Source organism: Dromiciops gliroides, chromosome 5 (assembly GCF_019393635.1).
Source record: "Dromiciops gliroides isolate mDroGli1 chromosome 5, mDroGli1.pri, whole genome shotgun sequence".
Taxonomy (NCBI): Eukaryota; Metazoa; Chordata; class Mammalia; order Microbiotheria; family Microbiotheriidae; genus Dromiciops; species Dromiciops gliroides.
In genome coordinates, this window is record NC_057865.1 from 37,253,770 (window position 1) to 37,280,741 (window position 26,972).

Consider the following 26,972-nt stretch of genomic DNA (forward strand, 5'->3'; position numbering starts at 1 on the left):
GGTCATTAGAGTTGTCTGTGATGTCCTATCTACTTCCTGGAGATTGTCTCCATTTTCAAGGAAAGAATTGGCACAGAGAGTCGGGCATGCCCAATCGGGGGTAATTTCTCAAATAGAATATTTACTAATGGGTTCTTTTCTTTTTTCTCTGTTCTCCCATTTTAAATGTAATTCAGGCACTGAGGTTGCTTTATTCCAGGTCTTCACAGACTTCTTTCCCTCTCCTCCACTGCCAAGCAGTTCTAATTCCAGCTGGAAAAAATAGTTTTCCAACAGAAGGATCCATAATGACTAAAGCTTGTCGTGGCTCATCGGACTGGTTTGTCTTTAAATGCGTTTTATATTTGCCTCCGAGTGTAAATTCAATTCAGCAAATATTTATTGAGGGTTTGCTATGTGTTAGGTACTGTGAAGGCTACGCAGAAGAATTAGACACCTTCCCTGATCTCATTAAATTTAGGATTGGAGATTGAGAACTGAAAGGGAACTCACAGGTCATTCCGTACATCCTCTTCTCCTTGTTTTTCATGGGAGAGAAACTGAAGCCACAGGAAGTTCGGTGACTTGCTGAAAGTCACACATTTAGTAAGTGACAGATAAGAGGGTACAGCTGCAAGGCAGATGGAAAGGCCCTGGGTCTTTAGGGTGTACTAGCAGGTCAGATAACAGCACCTGAGGGGTGGAGAGCAAGGAGGACAGACAGCATCAGAGTTAGATCTTGGGAAAGGCATTATAGGCAAAAGTATAGGTAAAAGTAGACGTGGGAGACCTCGAGTCATGATTTGGGAAAAGCAAGAGTAAAAAAATTGGGCCAGGGTGTATGGTAGGGAATGGAGGGAGATGAGATCGGAAAGATATATTGGGGACCAAATCATCAGTGTCTGTCTTGGGTCTCAGGCAAAGGACTCTCTCAGGGGCTACCTGCTTGCTTTCGATAAAATGACCACCTCCATCCTTTGTCTGGGTTGTCTTCTGACTGAATGATCTCTAACAAAAGGCTAAAAGTGGGACACCTTTTACAAAGAATGACTAAGTGCTGCAAATATGATTTAGTTTTGTGAATAATCTCATGAGCTCATTCATGAGTCATAACATTGAGTCTAAAGCGACTTCAAAGATAAGAAAAAATAATCACTTGTATTTTTATAATATAATTTAATAATTTTTATAATATCAGCTTCCATGGGTCTGAAAACACTATAGTTTATAACTGTATGCCCTTAAAGTGATATAAACAATCTTCATGATATCTCTGTTACATCTTTTGCTTAATACTTATGGAACATATATATATTTTTTGGAGGGGGGCAGGGCAATGAGGGTTAAGTGCCTTGCCCAAGGACACACAGCTAGTAAGTGTCTGAGGCTGGATTTGAACTCAGGTCCTCCTGAATCCAGGGCCAGTGCTTTATCCACCGCACCACCTAGCTGCCCCTGAACATATTTCTTGACATAGAATTTAGGAAACCTTTTGGATCCAAGCCCTATACCCCCCCAATCGATGGTATCCTCTTTCCCTAACTACGCTGTATTTACTTTATATGTATTCTGAATATATTTATATGTGTGGGTGCTGTCTCCCTTGTTAAAATGTTAGCTCCCTAAGAACTAACATTCTGTGTATTTGTAAGCACAATGCATGGCACATGCATTGGTCATTTTCAGTCGTGTTCGACTCTTCGTGACCCCATTTGGAGTTTTCTTAGCAAAGATACTGGAGTGGTTTGCCATTTCTTTCTCCAGCTCATTTTATAAATAAGGAAGCCGAGGCAAATAGTGTTAAGTGACTTGCCCAGGGTCACACAGCTTGAAAGTGTCTGAAGCCAGGTTTGAACTCCTGACTCCAGGGAGGTGCTCTATCCACTATGCCACCTAGCTGCCCCTCCCAGTTACCTTTTAATGTGGTCCAGGCCTCACTGGGGAGTTTTGCTCACAGCTTAGCCCTCTAGCTATGTGTTTGACTTCTCTGGTACAAGGAGGGGAACTCACAGGATGAAAGTTCCTTCTGTTGATGCAGAGGGACAACTCATCTGTCACTTAAGAGTATCAGAGAGTTTCCCAGGACACTGGGAGGTTCAGGGACTTACCCAGAGTCACAAAGCCAATATGGATCAGAGACAGGTTTTCTTGACTCCAAAGGCAGTCTATTATGTCAGGCCACCTTAATGGATGGAATGTGCATCGACAAATAGATATGAGACAAGGAAAAATACGATAAAGGCAAATGAGAGACTCCGAGTTCAATTTTTTAGTAAGTGTCAAGTGTCTGAGTCTGGATTTGAACTCAGGTCCTCCTGAATACAGGGCCGGTGCTTTATCCACCACACCACCTAGCTGCTCTCCTGAGTTCAATTTTTTAATAAATTGGACAGACCACTCATTTAAACAGAGGAGAACACTGCACCATCCACCAAGCTTGTAAGAGACGCCTAATGAACACTGACCTTCCTGCTCCTGATGCCAAGTGTTTTCCATTCTCTCCAACCACTGTTATTCCCACTTAGCAAGTCAGAAAAGCAGAGGTTCATAAACTGTACAATCATAAGACTTCATACATAGCAGGCATGTAATTGAATTGAAGCACACTCTGGGTCAGTCGCTGAGCCAGGAATAGAATGATACCCCTCGGCTCACCAGGCAGCACCTTAGTGCACACAGATGTTTGGCCAAAATCGTGGTCCTTTCTCAAAGGCAGGTGCCACCTTGGGCTTGGCCAAGGCCTCAACCCATTGATTTACCTTGCTGGAGTCTCTAGTTGGGTGTGAGATTAAGAGGCACAATTGTGTCTACAAGATGGATCCAAGCACATAGACTTTTAGAGTTGGAAGGGACATTTGAGATGACTTCATACAGCCCTCGCATCTTACTGATGAGGAATATGAATTTCAAAGTGGTCATCTGCTTTTTCCAAGGTCATACTGGGAGCAGATGGCAGAGTTGGAATTCGAACTCGAGTCCTCGAGCTCCAAATGCAGTCTTCTTTTCTCTGTGATTTTTCCGGGTGACATTACTGTACCCCGTGGACCAAATTCATCGTTTAGCCATTTTGTAGTTTCTAAAGGGGTCAGATTCAGTCTGTAGACTAAAGGGTACCAATCTTGGGGCAGTTCATCAAATTATGGCTCTGGAACTTTTTAACAACTCAGAACATCTAAATAAAAAAAATTAAGTGATTTTGTGTGAAGAGATCAATGAATTATGCTTGCAACTGAAAAAGAAATCCTAGAAAGGCAAAAGTCTAAAAGAAGCACAATAAATAGAAATTCTGTGGGCAGTTAGGTGGTACAGTAGATAAAGCACGGCCCTGGATTCAGGAGGACTTGAGTTCAAATCTGGCATGAGACACTTGACACTTACTACCTGGGTGACCTTGGGCAAGTCACTTAACCCTCATTGTCCCACAAAATAAGTAAATAAATAAGCAAATGAATGAATGAATAAGTAAGTAGATAGAGAGAAATCCTGAAAATCAGAGGAAATAAAATTGAACCCCCAAAAGTGCATTGAGGTGATGAAGCTAACAGTTATTTTTGAAAAGACTAATAAAATAGATAAAACATTAGCTAGCTTGATTTTCTTTGGGGGGGGGGGACAGGGCAATGACAGTTAAATGACTTGCCTGAGGTCATACAGCTAGTAAGTGTCAAGTGTCTGAGGCTGGATTTGAACTCAGATCCTCCTGAATGTAAGGCTGGTGCTTTATCCACTGAACCACCTAGCTGCCCCCTAGAGCTACTGATTTAGATGGAAAAGTTGCATTGCATTGAAAAGAACACTGAATTTGTATCAGAGGGTCTGAATTTGAACCCCAGCCCTACCATCCACTACCTATGGACAAATAGGCCCCAGTTTCTTTATCTGTAAATGAAAGGAGTTGAATTTGATTGCCTGCAAGGCTCCTTTCAGCTCTAAATCTATGATCTTAAAATACTTATTCTTGCCTTAAAGGAATTTATAATAGGTGTACATCTCATGCAAACTGATATAGGGGATCTGAGGCAGAACAACTTCCTGAGAATTAGAGAATGAAAAAATAACTTGACAAAATAAACCTTAGGGATGATTAGAAGAGTTGACGCTTGTAAGTTATGTGCAGATAGACAGGTGGCTTCTTCCCAGGTGCCTTTGAACTTCACTAACCCGGACTTGGTCCACTGGGACACCCATTTTGCCTCTTTAGATTATTCTAAAAATGACTTTTCTATGGGATGATTTAAAGATGGCATCTTCCTCATTGCTGTGAGCCAGGAATATCTGAAGATGGTGTCCCTTCTCATCATTGTGGGCTACGGATATCTAAAGATAGAGACCCCTCTCACTGTAACAAACCAGAATTTCACAAAGATAGTGCCCCCTTTCCCAGTTTTGATCCAGGAATAACCTCCTCCTCACTGTTGTGAGTCAAGAATACCCTCTTAATCAGTAGAAAATATTAAGATAAATGGAGATTGGGGCAGCTAGGTGGCGCAGTGGATAAAGCACCGGTCCTGGTTCAGGAGGACCTGAGTTCAGATCCAGCCTCAGACACTTGACACTTAACTAGCTGTGTGACCTTGGGTAAGTCACTTAACCCCAATTGCTTCACCCCCCCCCAAAAAAAAAGATAAATGGAGATTTCTAAGGAAACACAAATAACTGAATGTGGATAGCCTTTTGCAGGGTTACGGGGAAGTGGAACTTTGCCACAAACCTGTTCTCAGTCTCTAGATTCCCATCCCCCTTCTCTGCCCCCCCTTTTCCCATTTCACAATTCTGTGGGAATGGAAAGTCCTTAGTGGGCTACAGCATGTAGGAGACATTAAAGATGATGGGTTTTTTTCCCTTTATTTTTGGCCTCTTAATATATAAATCCTCAGACTACACAGCTGCTAATGGTTTATCTACCATGAAAGGAGGCCTAACTGCAAACATCTGGACAGGAAATGACAAATGGCCCAAATAGCTTTGGTTAGACTATGGCTTTGGCCACTGGTTCATCTAGAATCAGTGCCAGGGTTCAGTAGATGGTTGGATACCCATGGTGGTATCACCCACATTATACCATTTGTTTCTTGATGTGAGCCCCCTTGGTGGTGACATCATCCGAGTCATCCTTTATTTATGGAGTATTGTGGTCATTCCAAAATGTGGTCATTGTGTGTTGATAGAAGAGGAAGTAGTGGGGGTGCTGGGGATGGGGGAGGGAATAAAAGGTAGTGAAACTTTTTATGGACTTTTTCTGATTTCCACCTCATACGTTTCGAGTCTCATGACATCCTTTATATAATTTGTCACTTTGGGGTTTTTTTCTGCTGCCTCATATAAGTTGACCTTGTATTGAAACATTTAAACCGACTGAGGTACTTTTTTTGGTCTGAGGTAAGATAGCCAACTCTAGGTTGGAATGGTTCTTACCTTTTAGTCCTGTGTGACCCTTGTCTATCACTTATTCCTGGGGGGAGCATCAACCATGTTGGGCATCTTCCTCTAAATCTCTGGATGTTGCATGGGTACCACTTTAATGGATGGATGGTTCATCCAGTATCCTTTGTCCCTCTTACCCTTTGGGCCCACTTCATCCTTGGAATTTGTTAAGACTTTATCATAGCCTGTTTACACCCATGATACATTTCTTCATTATCTTGTCGCTGACCCATAATTTTGATTCTCCTGAGACTGTGGCATACCCATAGCCGGATAATCTCTATGGTGGTATTCTTTGGAATTAATGCTGAATGACCACCAAATCCTTTGCATTATGTGCCCTGTCTCCCTTTCCCTGTTACATCACTCTAAGCCAGGGTTTGTATCTGTGTTATGGACCTCTTTGGAAGTCTTGTCAAACCTTCGCAGTCCATCTCAGAGCGAGGTTTATAAATGGACAAGATAAAATACATTGGATTTTAAAGAAAACCAATCATTGAAATATTGCCCTCAGAATATTAAAAACAAAAACAAATTTTGGACCCTATAAGAGCACCTTCTCTGGTTGATTGTGAAATTGCTTTGAAGAGCTAATTAGTTTTCCTCTTGCTTCTAAGAGATCAAGAACTTGACCCATCATCTGCTTTCTGCCATTTTTTTTTCTAGTTAGAAAATTGCCTGGCAATTTAGACTTTTGTTTGCCTCCATCAATTTCTAATTATTCAAAAATGACACAAAAAAACTCCACCCCAAACAAGTCTATTGATCCACCCACACATTCTTGCCTCTCTGTCTTTCCCACATACACACATTCCAACTTGTAGTTGAAGGCATGGGAAAACGAGGACATTGTTTAAACTGGGTGCTCTGACGGGTGTCTGAGGGATTTATGGACTTGTGTGAGATCTGTTACGTGTTTATTATTTTAAAATAGACCCTTTAATGTCTTTGTAAGAATAATTGCTGTTCAGAAGCCTTACTGGGGGTCCATTCAACTCTTCCCAGATCCACTCAAGGCGGATGGAGCAAGCACTCAATGTCTCCCCGTCTCTAAGGGACCCTGTTTGGGAATAAAGAATGCCACTCTCAAGCTTTTTGAAAACCCTCAAGCCAACTGATAATTTGAAATATTTCAAGTGCTAGGAAGAAGAGCTTGCTCTTTCATCATGGCTCCCTGGAAAATAGCCACGGTTGACTAGCATAACAAAGATTATGTCCCCAGCAACGGCACAAACACATAGGTTGTGTCAACACAGGGTGAGCTGGATAAGGTCCTCCTAACAGCCGGATGAGCTTTTTTGGACCACCGTAATAGCCGAGTGCCGAGAAGTAGGTAGGATCACATAATGGCAAAAACAATCCTCTGTGGACCTCTGTTTCCCATCTGCAAAGCGAAGGGGATTGGAGCGGATGGATGATCTCTCAGTTACCTTCCAGTTCTCAGACTATGTGAGTACGACATCGATAAGCAGACGGTTTGTTGTTTGGTAGGGTTTTTTCTCATTTTAAGGACTACCTTCCCTTTCATTTAATACAAAAAGCATTTGTAGGTGCTGACCATGTGGTAGGCATTTTAGGGGGCTACAACTCTATTTTAAAGATTGTATAGAGCCCACTTCTCCAGTATAGCTAATTCTAACTTATCTGGCCATACATAAGTTATAAGACATAAAAGGGGTAGGGGAAAAAGCAAGGAGGGGAGCACCCTTTGATGTCCATGGAAACATCCTCACTGTGTATTTCTCCCCTTTCCGTATCTATTAGATTGTAAGCACTCTGAGGGCAGGGACTGTCTTTTACCTTCTTTTGTATCCTCAGTGCTTAGCATGAGCTTGGCAAACAGTAGGTGCTTAATAAATATTTTTTGATCAACCTATGGATTAGCCACATTGACTTTGTCTTCTTCAGATATGGCATGCCATGTCCTGCCTCCGTTATTTTTACACTGGCCATGCCTCCTACCTGTAACTCCCTCTCTCCTCATCTCTGCCATGTAGAATCCCTTACTGACTTCAAGAGTCAGCTGAAGGGGCAGCTAGGTGGTGCACTGGCCCTGGAGTCAGGAGGACCTGAGTTCAAATCTGGCCTCAGACACTTAACACTTACTAGCTGTGTGACCCTAGGAAAGTCACTTAACCCCAATTGCCTCACCAGAAAAAAAAAAAAGGGTCAACTGAAGGGGCAACTTGGTGACACAATGGATAAAGCACCACCCCTGGATTCAGGAGGACCCAAGTTCAAATCCAGCCACAGACACATGACACTTACTAGCTGTGTGACCCTGGGGAAGTCACTCAACCTTCAGGACTTTTCCTAGATGGTGCTGGGAAATAGGGCTAAGAGTTCTCATGTTGGGGAGGCTTTGAGTCACTTAAAAAATTTTAGGGGATACCATTATTTAAGAAGGGTCCAGTGATCTGGCATTCCTGTTATTGGTCAAGGTTTTTGACAAACATTTTTTTTCCTCTAGGAGATGCCCATGCCTATAGCCACTGCCATCAGTAGTTGGTGCCTCTCTCTCAGGTGTCACAAAAGGCTCAGTGGTTTAGACACAGAATGCCCCACATCACTAAGCCCCACTCAGGATAAAAAATAGTAGAATCCAAGTTGGGAAAGGCCTTGCCAACGCTTAGGTAAAAAGAAATTTGTTATCTTTGTAAAATTTGTAATAATTGAGACAAAAAAAATCAAACAAAGGGCAGTTAGGTGGCGCAGTGGATAGAGCACCGGCCCTGGTTCAGGAGGACCTGAATTCAAATCCAGCCTCAGACACTTCACACTTTCTAGCTGTGTGACCCTGGGCAAGTCACTTAACCCCAATTGCCTCACCAAAAAAAAAAAAATAATAAATCAAACAAAAATAAAATTTAGAAATGGTGCCAAAGGGGGGGGCAGCTAGGTGGCGCAGTGGATAAAGCACCTGAGTTCAAATCCGGCCTCAGACACTTGACACTTACTTGCTCTGTGACCCTGGGCAAGTCACTTAACCCCCATTGCCCCACAAAAAAAAAAAAAAAAGAAATGGTGCCAAAGGGACAGCTAGGCAGCACAGTGGATAAAGCACCAGCCCTGGATTCAGGAGTATCTGAGTTCAAATCTGGCCTTAGACACTTGACACTTACTAGCTGTGTGACCCTGGGCAAGTCACTTAACCCCCATTGCTCTGCAAAAAAAAGAAAAGAAAAGAAAAGAAAAAGGAAATAGTGCCAAAGAAATACTTTTGATTCCTGAGGGGTAACCCCGACACTCTGCCCCCAATGGGAAGAAGCCCATATCTCCTCTATCACCCTATTAGATTAAGACCAGTAGTAATACCCAGAATCTGTCTTCCCTCCCCCAGCTAGTAAGAATCAGCACCGGGGCCAGGGTTCAAGCTCCCTGTCTCCAAATGAAAGCCCCCCCTCCCCCCAAAAAATAGCCCACCAAACTTTACTGATGTGGGGTGCCCAGTTCCACCCAGTAGACCTAACCTGTTTCTACCTTCCCTGTCTTCCCTTCTTTATTCTAAGTGTGTGCTCTCCATAAGCTCTTTTCATAAGCCTTTGCTCTCTGATTGGGTGCCCTGGGTTTCTTTGTATTCTGAACTTTGAATCTCCAGAGTTTAGCACAGTGCTTGGAGCATAGTTAGCGCTTAATAAATGCTTGTTGATTGACCAAATGACTGATGTTAGTGGTTGTTTTGTGTGCCCCAGCTACTTCTCCATTAATCTCTACCCCAAGTCATGACTCCTCATGACTCAAAAGCTTGGCTTTTTTTTTTTTTTTTTTTTTTTTGCGGGGCAATGGGGGTTAAGTGACTTGCCCAGGGTCACACAGCTAGTAAGTGTCAAGTGTCTGAGGCCGGATTTGAACTCAGGTACTCCTGAATCCAGGGCTGGTGCTTTATCCACTGCGCCACCTAGCTGCCCCAAAAGCTTGGCTTTTTTAAAGGGACCCTAATGATTTCCAAAGACAACCCGGGCAAGGATTAATTAATTAAAGTTAAACCATTTAACACAACACATTCATCAAACAGGAACAGGTTTCTTCACACCTGCTTCCCCAGATAGGGTGGCTGAAATTAAATTAAGTCTCTGTTCAAAGAAAACTAGTGGTTGGAACAGAGGCTCATAGGGTAGGTTTGTAAGAATCCCTTTTTAGGGAAGGGGGAAAGGGGAAGGGAGGGGAACTTCACTGCCTTCAGAAGGAATACTTTTCTGCTTTAACAATGCTATAGGGGGCAGCTAGGTGGCGCAGTGGATAAAGCACAGGCCCTGGATTCAGGAGGACCTGAGTTCAAATCCAGCCTCAGACACTTACACTTACACTTACTAGCTGTGTGACCCTGGGCAAGTCACTTAACCCTTATTACCCCACGAAAAAACAAACCAAAAAACCCAATGCCGTAAGTGTCTGTTGAGACGCCATCTTTATTTTCTTAAAGACTGACTCTATGGTCTTCAAATATCAGTGAAGAGAGAAGATAGTTTTGCTTCCAGTTAATCTCCCCTGTCTCTGGAAATTACATTTTGTGGCTGGCAATCCTAGCTTTTATTGCTGTAATTGAATTTTGGTGCCTTTACTTCAAATAGAAATCATCACAGCATCATTTCAGGGGTAGGCCAGTAGCTTCTTCTAAAGAACTGGAGTTTTCACAAGAAACTTCCCCGCTTTCCCCATTACCTTGCATTTATTTCCTAGACGTATTTTGAGTTTACATGTTGTCTGCTCCATAGAGTGTGAGTTCCTTGAAAGGAAGGATTGTTTTGCTTCTTTATCCCCCATGCTTGGCTCACAGCATAGGGACGGGGACTCTGCCTGTGATTTCACTCTGCTTCTACCAAAGCCAGCAATTTAAAGCCTCAGGGGGGTTCCCGGAGCCCTGGGAAGCTGACGCCTTTTGCCCAGGGTCCCCCAGCCGGGATGCATCAGAGGAAGGACATAACCAGGCTGTCCTGGCCCGGAGGCTGCTTCTGTATTCACTGAACCAGCAGTTCTCAAACTTTCTGGTTCTCGGGATCCATTTACACTCTTCAAAATAGTGAGGACCCCCTTCCATGAGCTCTTGTTTATTTATGTGTTAGTGCTATCATTATTTACCATATTAAAAATTGAAATGTCTTGTTTTTATTATGAAAATAGTTGGACTTTGAAGACCCCCTGAGAGGGTCTCTGGCCCACATTTTGAGAACCTCTGCAACTGAGGTTTCTCATAGTAGGAATTTATAGAAATGTTTATCGATTAATGGAAATAATTTTCCTGGAAACTCTTTTTAGGATTGACCCCCATCCCGTGCAGGAGTTGTAGCAGATTTCTCTTCGGAGGAGGTCATTGTGCTGACATGGTGGAAATCCATTGATTTGTGAAGGGGATTTGTCCTAATGTCATCGCTCATTATCAGACACTTCCTAAGCCAGGATGGGGATAACCTAGGAGGGCTTGGAGCACGGATTCCTCACCCTGTGTGGGCAGTGCGATCTCTACCTTCCCCTGGCCTTCATGCAAGGCTCATTGGCTCTCTCTTCCACAACTAGTGGTGAAACTGCCTCCTTTCAGGGAGTCAGCTAGCATGTATTAAGCACCTACTGTTTGTCAGGCCCGGTGCTAAGTACCAAGGATACAAAGGGAGAGGGGGGGGGGAGAGGGAATGAGCATTTATATAGCACCTACTATGTGCCAAGTACTTTCTGTGCTAAACACTTTACAAATTTTATATCTTTTTCTCAGTCAGTCAATCAACAAGCAATTATTAAGCTCTTATATTATATACCAGGCCCTGTGGGAGGTACTTGGGAGATAAAGACAAAAGCCCCAAATCATTGTCTATGCGCTCAGGGAGTTTAGATTACATTCTCTCAGGGGAGATAGCTTGTACTTATATAACTTGCAAGGGTGTGCTGGACCCATGTGCTAGGAATTGTCTCATTGGCTGCCGAGTTGGAGGGAGGCTAGAGAGGGGAAATGCTTGAAGCAGAGACTAACCCACCTTCAGATAAAGTCAGTGAGAGGCACAGGGAGTACTCTGGGTCTCCTCCTTGTTCCCCTAAGTTTTGTCTCCTCCGGGAGAGGTGTCAGTCCTTCCCCAAGATCTCTCAAAGCTTTGTCACTAACTAGGACTTCTGAGGACAAAAGACTACAGCCCGCAAGGGCTCACCCCTGGTTTGGGGGCTGGCACCCTCACTTCCATGCTCTTGTAGGAGAAATCAGAGGTGGTCAGGAGGACAGTGTAGCAGCCCTAATTCTGTTACTGTAATGGGAGGCAAGCGGTGTTAATATGGGCTTGATAACAAATGGCTTGATAGCTGGGGATGTCTGCCACCTCTTGGGTTCCTCAGTTGTCCTAGTGGGAGTCTCCCAGCCCCTGAAATCTCTTAACCTTATTGTACTGCCTGTAAATTTGATAGTCATGCCATGTCTGTCTCTCATCAAGCTATTGGTTAACATTTTTTTTTCTTTCTTTCTTTTTTTTTTTTTTTGCGGGGCAGTGGGGGTTAAGTGACTTGCCCAAGGTCACACAGCTAGTAAGTGTCAAGTGTCTGAGGCCGGATATGAACTCAGGAACTCCTGAATCCAGGGCCAGTGCTTTATCCACTGCGCCACCTAGCTGCCCCCTTGGTTAACATTTTTAATAGAAAGCCCTAAAGGACAGAGCCCTGGAGCACTGGAAATCTCTCTCCATGTACACATTGATCTATTTACCCTCTCTTCCTTGGCATTTTAAAAATAAATCAAGTAGGGGCAGCTAGGTGGCACAGTGGATAAAGCACTGGCCTTGGATTCAGGAGGACCCGAGTTCAAATCCAGCCTCAGACACTTGACACTTAACTAGCTGTGTAACCCCGGCAAGTCACTTAACCCTCATTGCCCTGCAAAAATCAATCAGTCAATCAATCAAATAGAGAGGGAGTGTTAGGGAGCGGATAGAGAGCTGGTCTCTACATCAGGAAAACCACCTTTCAGATCCCACCCCTTATCCGCACTTTTGTATGGCCCTGGGCATGTCACCTCTCTTCTCGATACTTCATGCAGCTTTCTGGGTCTCCTAAGTTTCAGAGAGGGTGCCAATTTGTGCCTCCGCGGTAGCTCATTCATACCATCTCATCCCTTGTGATCCTCACTCATGGTTTTCCATTCATTCTCTGTTGAGAATCTGCCTGACACCTCCCGTGTTTTCTGTCCCCTTCTCTCTCTTCATTCTCTCTCCTCAGCCCTTTCATTTTCATTTCAGATCTCATGTAAATCACAAGCCCCGTGCCATGGAGCTGAGGTTCACATGCAGCATCGGTCGTTCTTAATTATTGAAGATCCCTAGAAATAAACTTTTCATGTGCTGGATTAGGCAGTTATTCATGTAGCCTGCCTTTACCCTGTAGGGATTCCAGAGCTGATATTTGAATAATATGTATGGGAGTATGTGTTTCTAAAATATTCACCAGTCAGACTGACAGTCTGGAAAATGAGGCCAGCGGTACGACTTCCTGGGTTATAGAATCAATCAACAAGCCTTTATCAAGCAATTATTATGCACCACACGCTATGTTAAGTGGTGATTCAGTAAACATTGATTAAGCACCTACTGTGTGCCAGCAATTGTGCTAAGCACTAGGGATAAAAAAAAAGAGACAAAAGAAAGTCCCTTCCCTCGTGGAGCTTACAGTCTAAATGGGGGAGATGACATGAAAACAAATATATGCACGCACTCATCCCTGGGGAAAATTGGCCTTGATATCTTCTTGAGCTGTATTCTCCCACTTTGTTTTTCAGCAGTCTTAATTTCATTTCTGCAAGACTGTGTACATAGGGATATTTACATATGGGAGACGGTATGGCATAATAGATAGGATGCTAAGCTTGGAATCAGGAAGATCCAGGTTTGAATCCTGCCTTGGATACTTTACTGGCTGAGTGATGGTGGGCAAGTACTTTCATCTCATCTCTAGGCCGGGAATAATAATGCCTGTGGTACACAATTCTTAGAGTTGCTAGGAGATTCAGACCAGAGAATATATATAAAGATCGACACAGGCTGTCCCCAAAGTCTTAGTACCACTTCAAGTTTTAATAGTGTAAAACTTAGCTTTTAATAACTTACATCTGCACTAAGACTTTTGGGATACCCAGTATAAATATCACCTGTTAGTGGCTTTCACTTTTTTTTTTGGATCCATCAGTCATTATTTTCTTGAAGGGGAGTGTTAGTGGACAATTACTTGTAAGAAGGTAATAGAGAGGGGGCAGCTAGGTGGTGCAGTAGATAAAGCACTGGCCCTGGATTCAGGAGTACCTGAGTTCAAATCCGGCCTCAGACACTTGACACTTATTAGCTATGTGACCCCGGGCAAGTCACTTAACTCCCATTGCCCCGCAAAAAAAAAAAAAAAAAAAAAAAAGGTAACAGAGAGCTTCAGTGACCATAAGATATTCTCCTTCCCTCCTTCTCTGTCTGTCTCCCTCTTCTCTCTCTCTTTTCTCCTCCCCCCCCACTCCCTCTCTTTCTCCTTTGCATAGGATCTCAAAATTTTTTGTCTGTTTTTCCTGTCTCAGCAGATCCCAGAAAAACGATTTTCATAATGAAGGATACATCTTGGAATTAGATTGCTGTTCTTCCTTGGATCACCTGACAGACCAAAAAATCATCCCGAATTTCATTAAGAAAGTAAGTACTGTGGCCAGGAAACAATGGATTAGATGTTACGCACATGGTAGCTGTGACTGAGCAGATCCGATGCCAGAGGGTGTTGGGAAAAGGCCCTTGCTAGAGGCCAGATCAGGGTCCGTCCAGCCCTAGATCAGTGTGAGCATGGGAATATGGAAATACGACCCGTGGGAACCACTTTCTTTGTAGAAGGACCAGTGAACGAGCCACCTCCTTGGAGCTCAAGGCTGGTAATGTCTCATGAATAGTAGATCACAAATTTTCTGAGGACAGGGACTGTTTCATTTACGTCTTTGTGTACCCAGTACTTAGCCAGTGGGGGTGGTGGCGGCTAGGTAGTTCAAATCTCACCTCAGATACTTATTAGCTGTGTGACCCTGGGCAAGTCACTTAACCCCAATTCCCTTAAACATCTGGAGCCATCTCCAGTTGTCCTGATATCTATCTTGCCACTGGACCCAGGTGGCTCTAGAGGAGAGAGTGAGACTGGTGACCTTACACAGAGCGTCCTCACTTAATTCACTGCAAGCTATGACATCACCTCCAGATGTCAGAGTCCTCTTTGAAAGAATGAAGGACAAACAACTTAGCCCAGTACCTGGCATGCAGTAGGCACTTAATAAATGTTGAATCGAGCCATCTAGCAGATAGCTGGCGCCATCTAGGTGGTGCAGTGGATTGAATGCTGCACCTGAATCCAACTGGAATTTGCACCAAATATTTCCATTGGGCTGGGACTGAAAACTGTATTTCATTTTTTCACACTAATCTGTTCTTTGCTGTATCAACATGCATTGATTAAGCACCTACATGCCAGGTATCTTGCTCAGTCCCGAGGGATACAGATAGAAAAGTGAGATGTTCCTGCCCTCCAAAGGTTTACATTCTCCTAATGTAAACTCTCCTAATGCCATATGGCTCCATGGTGTAATTCAGATGGCACTGTGAGGACTAAGATGTTAGCAACTGTTTCTTGGTGTGTCTGTAGATTCTTACTGTGTTTTCTTAGCTCCCTCTCTATGGGCTCCCCCCTCATTCTGGAGGGTGCTGACACTGGGTTTTACCCTCTGCACTATCTAATTTCACACTTCAGAGGTGAGCTATAGAAATCGGGGGGAATCACTCACATCAGAGTCGTTGGCAGGTGCGCCAGGAGAACTGAGGACCAAGTCTATTTATTATTTGTAAAAGGGAAGAATTCATGGTTCTGCTTTCGTATAGAGATGTCACCAGCCAAAAGGCTGAACACTCACCTAGTGTTTCTACAAATCATTTTTCTCTTTGTTGAGCACGCTGCTCTCTGGAATTTTTGGAAATCAAGTACTTTAATTTTCCAGTGTGTACACATCCCAAGAATGGAATTTGGTCTGTGACCCGACTAATAGGGAAACATTCTAGAAAATAGTTGTCTAAGAAGGTCATAGGCCGCCTGTGTTTTTTTGTGGAAAAGTTGGAGGGACTGAGGCTCTTTCTAAACTAGTAAATACACTACTTTGAAAAATGTTTTTGGTATTTTTGTTGTTGTTATTTTCGTCTTAGCCAAATTGGAGCATTGCCTGGCTGACCCTGTCTAACAGGACAGATGTAAGATAGGCAAGAGCAGTTGACACAATGGAAAGTTTTGTATTTTTGCACGGTCCAAGTCCAGCAGGTTTAACTCAGTTTCCTGCCTCATCCTCCTTGACTCACTGGCATCAAAGCTAGGGTTGGGGTAGGAGAGGAGCTGGCTAACACGCAAGGTGACAGAGTGAGGATCCAGAAGGTTCTTGGCAGGTTGGAGCATTGAGATGAATGTAAGAAGAAGAAATTCAATGGGATTAAATGTAAAATCTTTTACTCAGGCTCAAATAGTCAATTTCAGATTTGCTGGCTGGGGAAGTCATGGTCACATGGTGGTTTGTTGAAAAAGATCTTGGGGGGGGGGCAGCTGGGGGCGCAGTGGATAAAGCACCGGCCCTGGATTCAGGAGTACCTGAGTTCAAATCCGGCCTCAGACACTTGACACTTACTAGCTGTATGACCCTGGGCAAGTCACTTAACCCCCATTGCCCTGCAAAAAAAGAGAGAGAGAGAGAAAAGAAAAAGAAAAAGATCATGGACTCTTTCTCAAAGAGATGCTCAGGGTGAGGCATTCAATAGTATGAGATATCAGCCCCCAAACCCCACAGATGTCAGTCGTTTATTCTGACTTCAATGTCAGATTTAAGTCTTTTTTTAAATATACACAGAAGATGGCTTAGTGACAATTTAGTCCTAGCTAATGAACATTTATTAAGTGCCTACTATTTATTAAGTGCCAGACACTGCTAAGTTCTGGGGATACAAAAAGAACAAAGGATAGTTTGTGCCCTCAAGGAGCCTACACTCTAATGGGGTGATCTTTAGGGCTTCAACTGTCTTTTTTTTTTTTCCTTTTTAGGTTGTATCCTTAGGGCCTAGCATAATACTTTCTACCTATTAGGTACTTAATAAATGCTTATTGGAGAAGATTGGAGGGGCGATAAATATTCTTCTACATGAATTTAAAGGAAGATAAACCCTGCCTGTCTTATACTTAGGCCTTTTCTCCTCCCTGTGAGTTACCTCAATCCACCCCTTCCCCCACTCCTAACATTTCATAATTTGAATGATGGGTAAACTTAGGTTTGATGTAAGGGAAAACTCTCTGATAATTAGAAAAATTAACAAGTGGCACAGGCTGCCTGAGGAGGTAGCAGGGTTCTCTTTACTGGACATCTTTGGACAAAGGCTACACAGTCAGTGGGCATGTTGCAGAAGGGATTCTTGGTTAGATATGGGTCAGACTAGGTGGCCTCTCAGGGCAGCTAGGTGATGCAGTGGTTAGAGCACCGGGTCTGGAGTCAGCAAGATTCACCTTCCTGAGTTCAAATCTGGCCTCAGACACTTACTAGCTGTGTAACTGTGGGCAAGTCACTTACCTGTTTGCCTCAGTTTTCACACCTGTAAAATGAGCCAGAGAAGGAAATGGCAAACCACTCCCAACTATTTTTTCCAAGAAAACCAAAAAACGGGGTCACAAAAAGTCAGATACAACTGGAACAACTGAACAAAAAAGGTAGCCTCTGAGCACCCCTCAATTCTGGTAATCTCTGCCACCTGCCTCATATGTTGCTACTTTAAGTTGAGCTGGTAATGAAGGCAGGGGAAATTGCAGTCCCTCTGAATTTATTAGAACCCTCCCCATAAAAGGGAGTTACCTGCCATTTAGGGGATGGACAGGCAAATCAGGTTATTTGGTCCAGGTATGAACCTGTCTGGGCTGTGGTGCATGTCCACATGCATAAGACTCCCTCCCCAGCCAAAGCCACCTTTCACCTGTCATCAGTTGATCAAAGGATGTTATGATCACACACCCTTGTGTGCCTGGGTTTAACAGTGGACTTTTGAGTAAGAGATCTGTTATTTAGAACTTTGCTAATGATGTCTTAGATGAGGAAGCCCCCTGTGTTGTGGGTATATCATCCATATATATATATATATATATATGCATATATATCATATCTATATATAGAATAGGAGATAACTCACCTGAGGATCCAGGGGGCATTATTCAAACACAATGCAGATGGACCTGTGAACAACTCATTATTAAACAACTCATAAGTCGTTTTTATGATGGCCTTCGTATTACATTTATTTACAGAATGCTTTGACTTAATACTGCTTTTGCCGTCATCTTGTTTTTCTCCTTCATTAATTCAATTTTTAACTAATTGGCCCATTAAACCCCTGCAGCACCCTTGGGAGAAAGGTGATAGGTAGATAGGTGTTAGGTAGATAGTTTTTCACTAGAACATTAAGGTCTAGACCCGCTAATCAATTTTCCCCAGATGTTGGCATTCAGAAGAGGAAAGCTGGCTGGGACACTTGCATTTGAGATTCTCTGCTGCTTTCTGTGAGAGGCGATGGTGGCTGGCGGCTATAAAGAGTTCACTTCATGATGGATGGTTAGAAGTAGACAGAAGCTGCTGCCTCTGACTTCCGGGGTAGGGCAGAGTTCCTTTCCCCCCTTTCTCAGCTTGATGGACATGGTGTTGAAATTGATGGACCCAGATCTTCCTGCTTGTGTGTTTGTCCATTTTAGGGCTAAAAGGGAAAAGGGGGGTCCTACTTGGATCCTCATCTCCTCTCCTTTTCTCTGTTCCCCAAAAGGGCTTGATATGGGTATGGCAGCTGGGAGAAGAGGGGAGCCCTCTGCCCTACGCCCCTCTCCAAAGTCAGCAGTTCTCCTCCATCTCAGAGAACGTGTGCCCGTGTGAAAAGACCTAGACACACATCAGAACTCGTAGCCCCCGGTGATAGGCACATTTACAGAAATTAAAGGGACCCAAAAGGATTCATATTTTCATTTTAATTGCTTAATGAATAGCTCGGTCCCTATTTCTATATAGCGGTGACACTGGTTAATTGCCATTCCGTCATGAGAAAATGATCCCAAGTTAGTGGTTGCTGTGGCTGGAAGCCATTACTCTTTATCTGGGTCATTATTTTGTGTGAAATTACGACTTGTAGCTCTGACAAAGAGGCCTCTCTGGATGAGATGGTAATTAACTCATTTTGTCACTGTACATTTTGTCTGTGCATCTACTGTTCTCCGCACATCGGTTAGAAGCTGGAAACCATTGGACTTTTTTTCCCTTCTTCCTTGAGAGAACAATGCTATAGCATTATTTTTCTAAGCAAATGCTTTAAATTAGCCCAGCACTTGGATAACAGAGGGAGGGAGAGGGAGAAGGAGGTGTCGGGATGGGAGGGGCGGGGGTCATTATTCCCACAATGAGGAAAACCGGATTCTGTGTCACATAAAATGAGCACAGTGCTTGCTGATTTTCTGGCCCCTCCTCGCCCTTATTCTTATACTCACCCACCCCCTCCCCTGCCCCTAGAATGGCTTTTCACAGGTTGATGAAGGGGCTTGTGGAAGGATGATGGTATTCCTTTAAGTGCGGTCTGGCCGTTGCATCTAGCTGTTTGGGACAACACGCTATCCAGCTCCAGAGGAAGCTGGTCAGATGAAATCTGGGTAACTGCCTCGGTGTTTTTTATTGTTCCCTCCCTGTTGTGTCCCGTTCTCTGGGCTCTTTATGCGGATGACTTCACGGGGGCCACCAAATATCTCAGTCCCAGGTTTGGGCACAGATGTAAAGGGATTCTTCCAAGTCCTAGGGAAGAAGCCTCCCGGGATGAAGCATGGGAAGGTCTTGGAGGCAGACACCGAGCTGAATGAATTCCTGCTTCCCTGAAGCTTGGGAGCAGAATTTAATCCGGACTTCCTTCGGCTCAGTTCAGCTCCACCAGCTGTGTGTACTTGCCCCTCATAGTTGTACCAGGCCCTGTTCTAGGCACTGGGGGCTACAAATAAACCAGCCCCTGCCCTCGAAAAGCTGCCATTCTACTAGGAAGAAGCAGTTGCAACCACAAACAAGTAAATGCAAAATAGATACTGAAAAAGACAGTAATGTTCAGGCGAGGGTGGGGGTGTTGGGGAGAATCAGGAAGGGTCTCTTGGAGGCGGCGGCACTGAAGCTGAGCCTTGAAGGGAGGGGGGGGGATTTCAAGAAGTGGGGGTGAGGAAGGAGGCTGACAAGGGGGTGGGATGGGGATGGGCAATGGCAAATACTGATAAACAGACATTGGGCCGGTTGGGCCGGAGCATAGAATACTTAAGGGGGAATAGTGTGAAATCATCCTGGAAAGACAGAAGGGCTTTAAAAGCCAGAGATGTTTGCCGAGCCCCTTTCAAGGCTGCCCACCCGCCTTTGGTGTCCATCTGATTCACCCAGTTCTCACCTGTGACTCCAAGAAGCTGCAGCACATGCAGTGACCACACCCTGGTAAAACGGGCTCTGCAGATGGGCCAAAGCAGGTTGAGAGTATAGGTCCCAGACCCAGGGGATGTCTACGTGTGAAGACTTTCCCCGATGGAATGGGTGAATGAGCATAATTTGTTCCAGTGTCCGTGAAGGCGGCCAAAGCAGGCACTGTGGGGCGTGGAGAGCTTGGTCAGACACTGTAGGTGCCAGGGTCACCCAGGGCATCCTTGGCCATCACTGGTTGTCCTGGCTTTTGTCTTGTCGTTGGAGTGTGATGACTGGAAGAGAGAGTGAGGCTGATGACTTTACATAACTGCTCACTTGAAACAAGTCAAGACAACTCTATGATGCAGTGATCTGACCTTCCTGTAATTCCTCAAATCTAGCCCTCCATCTCCCAACTCCCTTCTCATCTCTACTCACGGTTTCCTTCAAGTCTCAACAGAAATCCAGCCTTCTGGAAGAAACCCTTCCTTAACCTTTGCCTTCCCTCAGCCTTTGTCTCCAATTTACCCCACATGTATCTTGTTTGTGCATAATTGGCTTTATGTTGTCTCCTCCATTAAATGGTGAGCTCCTTCAGAGCAGGGACTGAGTTTTTGGGGAGAGGGTCTTTCTCTTCCCGTAACCTAATATATTTCCCAGCACATAGTAGGCACTTAATGCTTATTATTGACTGACTGCAGATCATGCAACTAATCAAAAAATGACTACAACTCGGGGCTTCTAATTAACTGATTTATTTCCTAAAACCAATCCTTGCTGTCTTAATTGGACTCCAAATGCAGGGTCCAGATCTAGAAATGGGAGGTTTGGACCAGGCAATTCCCAAGATTCTTTCTGGATCTTCTGGGCACCAGCACATGTTTTACTGGAGATGTGGAAGAGGAGGGTAAAGCCCATAGTTGCGTCAGAGTGGGGACTTTGGAGCAGGGCCTCATCATTCTCATAGCTGGTCTCTGTCCCTTTGCAGAGTTCGCCCATAGTTAGCTTGGAAGGGGGACAGTCCTTGCCTTAGCCGTCCTTATGATGCCTGTCTAAGAGCATGAAAAATTCAGCCCTCTAAAATGAAACTATTCTTTGGGTGGCCATGGGAAGAATAATGGGGTGTCTTCTGGGAGAGAATTAGTTGTTCCATTAGCCGAGTTACCCAAATAACACAGGAAGCTATTTATCTCATGGTTGAGGAAGCGTGACCTTCAGAAAGCCAAATGAGGATGCCGAGGGAGGTCTTCACCCAAGAGAGGAAGCTCCAAGGGTTTTTCCTCTAAGAGGCTTGTCGAGAAGGAACACCTGAAATCCCCAGGATTGTGGAACTTTGCACACCGGTGCTTCAATCATCGTTAACTTTCTGCCTGATTATTGATGATTTAGATCCCTGTTTCTGCAGATTCATCACAGATGCCTCATTTTAATTAAGGTGAAGTTTTTAATTCAGCATCAGACCATGTTTAACCCTCCTTCCGCCACCCCTTCTATAAACAGCTCAGTGAGAAACACTATTCAAAAGAGGAGAATTTGGGGGGAAAGAGCAGTTTGGGTCTTGGTTCTGACACTCAGCTGGGTGACCTTGGTCAAATCACTTAATCTTTCTAGGATTCGGATTTCTCACCTGCAGAATGAGGACCCCATGACCTCTCTAGCTTAGCCCATGTCATTAGACTAGGGAAGAACCTTAGGGGTCATTGAGGTGTACAATTTTTGAGCAGAAAAGCCCCTCATTCAGTGGCATTCTCTCCTCTTACTGAAGAGTAAAAGGAGGCTTCCTTGGTATGGCTTAGAAGTGTGGCCTCTGGATGTTTGAGGCTGGTATGGGATCAGTAACTTTATCTTTTCTAGATTAGAGGTTCTTGAACAGCTAGGTGGCACAGAGTGCTGGGCCTGGAGTCAGGAAGACCCGAGTTCAAAGCCTGCCTCAGATGCTTACTAATTACGTGATTTGGACAAGTGATGTAGTAGTGGTAAGAAGACATAATGGGGGAGAGGATGGGGTACGAAGTCCATGGGATTCTGTGGTGATAAAATCCCCCAACACTCAGCTCTTGGGAGGAGGGAGGGGAGAGTCCAAGATGCCTTTGAAATTTCCATTTTGTGGGGCCAGGAGGATGATGGTGCCGTGAACAGAATGAGAGAAGGTAGGAAGGTGAATGGCACTTTTTGGATGCTGAGGGCAGAGCCGTCCAGAAGCGAGTGGCTGGCTATGTGTGTCTGGAGACCTAGAGACAAGTCAGGATTAAACACAGAGGTGTGTGTGTGGGGGGGGGGGGGTCATTGAGACAGGAACAGGTGATAGGAAGTGGCCTGTGGGTTAGATCACTAGAGGTTAGGGATGGGGGTGGGGAGCAGCAGAATAGAGAAAGAGAAGAGGAAGAGACCATGAAGAGCCAGATGAGGAGTAATCAGGAGAGAGAGGAGAACCCAGGAGGGTTAGCGCCCCCAGTTTTGTGTATTTGTGTATATGTATGTAGTGTTACCCCTTTAGAGTGGGGGCTCCTAGAGGACAGGGACTGGTTTGGTTTTGCATTTGTATCCCCACCAACAAGTACACTGCAGTGCACAGTAGGTGCTTGATAAACTCTTTTTTGGGAGGGGCAGGGCAATGAGGGTTAAGTGACTTGCCCAGGGTCATACAACTAGTAAGTATCAAGTGTCTGAGGTGGGATTTGAACTTAGGTCCTCCTGAATCTAGGGCAGGTGCTTTATTCACTGTGCCACCTATCCCCACTTAATAAACTCTGGATGGATGGATGGATGGATGGATGGATGGATGGATGGATGGATGGATGGATGGATGGATGGATGGATGGAAACTAGGAGGAGACAGGAGAAGGCAAAGAAAGGAGGGGTCACTAGAGGGGAGGCCATGGAGAATGAGGATGGAGGAAAAGGTCATTGGACCTGGCATTATAGGTCATCAGTGGCCTCCAAGAGAGCATTTTTGGGATTCCAGCAAAGTTCTGTTGAGTTAGGGAGCATTAGGGCATCTCCGAGGACTCCCAGGCCCTCCCTGAGAAGGGCTGTGTCTGTCCTCTCTCCAGGATTTCCCATTACTCTCTCCCACTTGTCCGTGCTCACCCTTTCTAGAGGGCATGGTTTCTCCCCAGGTGTAGCCGCAGAACTGTGCTGGTGGTCAGACATGTTGACCTTGATCTCCTTATTATAATAGCTGAACATAGCGCCACTCTCTCTGTCTGTCTGTCTCTCCCTGTCTGTCTGTCTGTCTGTCTCTCTCCCTTCCCCCTCTCTCTGTCTCTGTTTCTATTTCCTTCTCTCTTTTTTCTCTCTTTCTTTCTCATCTAGTTTTTAAGCTTTACAAAAGACCAACGTGTGTATGGTCCCTTTGGATCATCTCTGGCATCTGCAGTGGCTGCTAATAGATGCTAAAATTAAATCAGCTGCTTTTCTGTTGGGTAGTTTTCCTAGTACAGAAGTCTGGTTCTTCCTCCAAACCTCTCAAATCTATTTAAAAATACATTTGGTGTGTTTCTTGTCATTCTGTCCATTGGATCTCAGATTTAGAGTTTGAAGGGACCTCAAATCTCATATAGTCCAAATCCTTTGTTGTACAGTTGACAAATCTGAGGCTTGGAAAAAGTTAAATGACTTGTCCAAGGTCACAAGGGGAAGAGTTGACATTTGAACTGAGGTCCTTTGATTCCAGAGTGAGAGCTTAAACAAGTATATCTCCAGTGTTCAGCACAATGCCTGGCAAGTTGTAAGGTCTAAATAAATACTTTTTGGGGGGGTGGGGGGGTCAGAGAGGGTTAAGTGACTTGCCCAGGGTCACACAGCTAGTAAGTGTCAAGTGTCTGAGGTCGGATTTGAACTCAGGTCCTCCTAAATCCAGGGCCAATGTTTTATCCACTGAACCACTTAGCTGTCCCCATAAATACTTTTAAAATTCCATTATTCATTCATTAGCTTCCCTGGCTTACACTTCTCCCCACCTTTCCAATTGGATCAATACCCTAAGATTCGTCATGAATCCAGACTGGGCAGAATAGGGAAAAGACTGGCAGGGGTTCCTTTCGCTTAAAAATCACACTCCTGGACCTTGTCGGTCCTCTCTGCTTTCCCCCTAGATTGCGGAGACCCCCCTGGACATTCTTGTTTTTAAGATGGAGACATTTCCGCAGATCAGATTAGTTTGGCTCACCACCTTCCTTTGCCTTCCTTGATGGATTTTTTTTTAATGATGTGACTGCATTTTAATTCCCTTCCAGGGAAATGGAACTTGACCATGTAAAGTATTAGGATTTTACGGCTTCATAAGGTTCTGGGTGGGTTTTTTTTTTCCTCTTGGGCGCCAGCCCATGAAATAATAATAATAAAAAAAATAAAAATAGCTTAGGGTCAATAGGAAAGAAACCCACCCACTAACAACACACAAACTCTTGGGGCCCTTAAAATGCCACTTAGATGCCTGCATTGTTTTAAGAGCCCCCATTATTTGTATCAGTGGGAAGTCTTTAGGTTATCATGAATGATTTCCAATGGGGCCTTCACTGAACAATTGCCCTGTAGCCAAGGAAATTGAAGTAGTGACAGAATTCTGGCATAACAGGATGGGACACAGCAGATGGAGCTGAGAAAGCATCCTCTGAGGGAGGAATTAGCCTTCTCTTTAGTATTATTCATTGACTATTCATTCCATTCCTTTCAAGTCACTAGGCATACATTAAAGACCTACTATGTGTCAGAGGGCACAATTAGCCTTCTCTTTAATGCTCTGCTGACTGGGAGTATGTTAGTGTTATGGACTATTCATTCCAAGGACCTACTATGCTCCAGGCTCTGTACTAGGTCTGGAGGATACAAAGTCATAAATAATATAGTCCTTGACTTCATGGATCTTACATTCTTTTAATAGCATTCTTTAAAGGTTAATCTGGGGGCAGCTAGGTGGCGGAGTGGATAGAGCACTGGCCCTGGATTCAGGAGGACCTGAGTTCAAATTTGGCCTCAGACACTTAACAATTACTAGCCGTGTGGACCCTAGGCAAGTCACTTAACCCCAATTGCCTCACCAAAAAAAAAAAAATAAAAAAGAAAAGTTAATCTGTCTAACTAACTCTATTTGATGAGTTGGGGAAACTGAAGAACAGTTTTATATAATCTTTCTTAAAAAGTTTCTTATTGGGGGCGGCTAGGTGGCGCAGTGGATAAAGCACCGGCCCTGGATTCAGGAGTACCTGAGTTCAAATCCGGCCTCAGGCACTCGACACTTACTGGCTGTGTGACCCTGTGCAAGTCACTTAACCTCCATTGCCCCGCAAAAAATAAATAAATAAAAGACATCAATAAGAAATTTTTTTTTTTTTTTGCGGGGCAATGGAGGTTAAGTGACTTGCACAGGGTCACACAGCCAGTAAGTGTCGAGTGCCTGAGGCCGGATTTGAACTCAGGTACTCCTGAATCCAGGGCCGGTGCTTTATCCACTGCGCCACCTAGCCGCCCCCTTTTATTTTTTATATCACAATTATTTCCTTCTTGTTGAACCCTTTTTTTTATAAGGAAAAAAAAGTAGTCCAGCAGTAAGCATTTATTAGGCTCCTACTATGTGCCACGTATTGTGCTAGGTTCTGGGGGTACAAAGACAAGGAATGAAACAATTCTTCCTTTCAAGGTGCTTACATATCATCGTTTGTAAAAATGCTTATCACAGTGCCTGTGAGGGAGGTGCCCAAAATATTATTATCCCCAATTTACAGGTGAGAAAACTGACATTCAGAGCAATAAGTGCCCCTAGTCACACAGCCAGTCAGTATCTTGACTCCAAATCATGATAATGTTCCGGTCTTCTTGCATTGCCCATTTATAATGATTGACCTGTCTTGTTCTTGATTTTAATCATGATCTGTGGATTTCATGAAAGATTATTAACTTGTGTATGTATCCCTACTCTGGCCTCCTGGACAAAGGAGATGTTTGGTCCCAAAGATTAGATTGGGCATCTAAGGCACTTTCAGGTTCTCACGTCAAGTGGGAGAGGGGGTACGCTTGTGTTAATGAATTTGTACTCGGAAGGGAGACCTGTTCGCTGGCAGAACAGATGTACAAGGGTCGAAGAGTGTGTGCTTATTTGGCTTCACTGGTTACTGGATTCATGCATTTGAACCCTAGCATCGCCATTTAATAGGTATGTGAGCCTGGGCAAAACTTTTTTTACCTTTCTGAGACTCCGTTTCCTCACCTGTCAAGTGGGGATAGCTATACTTGCATGTTCTTCCCTATAAGATTCATAGAGGATCATAGATTTAGAGTTGGAAGAGACGTAGGAGCCTGTCTGATTAACTTTTGACAGGTGAGAAACCTGAGGCCCAGAGGGTGAAGTAACCTGTCCAAGGTCAACATAGGCTGTGTATAAAAGTCCTGTAACTCTGCAGCTAGGGTTCTTTTTTAAAAAATATTTTGCTGTGTTTTTTTTTTTTTTAATTAACGGGGCAGCTAGGTGGCGCAGTGGATAGAGCACTGGCCCTGGAGTCAGGAGGACCTGAGTTCAAATCCGGCCTCAGACCCTTAACACTTACTAGCTGTGTGACCCTGGGCAAGTCACTTAACCCCAATTGCCTCACTAAAAAAAAAAAATTAACAAAAAATTATTCTCTCTCTTAACTACCTTCCCCTCTTTAAAAAATGAAAAACAAAATCATTGTATCAAATATGCATAGTCCAGCAAAGCAGATCCCTAATTGTCTTTATCCAAAAATGCCCATCTCATTCTGCATCTCGAGTCCATCGCCTCTCTGTCAGGAGATGGGTAGCAGGCTCTGCCACCAGTCCCTGGCATTGTGATTGGTTGCTGCATTGATGTTGATGAGAGCTCCGCAGTATCTCCAAGCAGCTTGTCTTGAAAACGTTTTTGTTGCTGTATAAATTGCTCTCCTGGTTCTGCTCACTTTGATCTGCATCAGATCATACAAGTCGTCCCAGGTTTCCCTGAAAACATCCCTCTTGTGATTGTTTTAAAAGCTTAATAATATTCTGTCACATTCATATACTTTAGTTTGTTTAACCAGTTGAGGGGTGCCCCCTCCCCAGTTTCCAGTTTTTTGCTGCCACAAAAAGAGCTGCTCTGAATGGTTGTGCACAAATGGGT

General features: G+C 44.2%; 1 protein-coding gene across 3 annotated transcripts in view; it reads left to right on the forward strand.

Moving 5' to 3' along the window:
• RFTN1 (raftlin, lipid raft linker 1) overlaps positions 1-26,972 on the forward strand; it is a 205,681-nt gene that overhangs the window by 92,652 nt on the left and 86,057 nt on the right. For 2 of the 3 annotated variants that reach the window (XM_043969256.1, XM_043969257.1), the window contains exon 4: positions 13,928-14,039. In XM_043969256.1, the coding sequence (XP_043825191.1) occupies positions 13,928-14,039 (112 nt within the window). The remainder of the gene's footprint in view (positions 1-13,927; positions 14,040-26,972) is intronic. The other variant, XM_043969258.1, reaches the window with a different exon arrangement.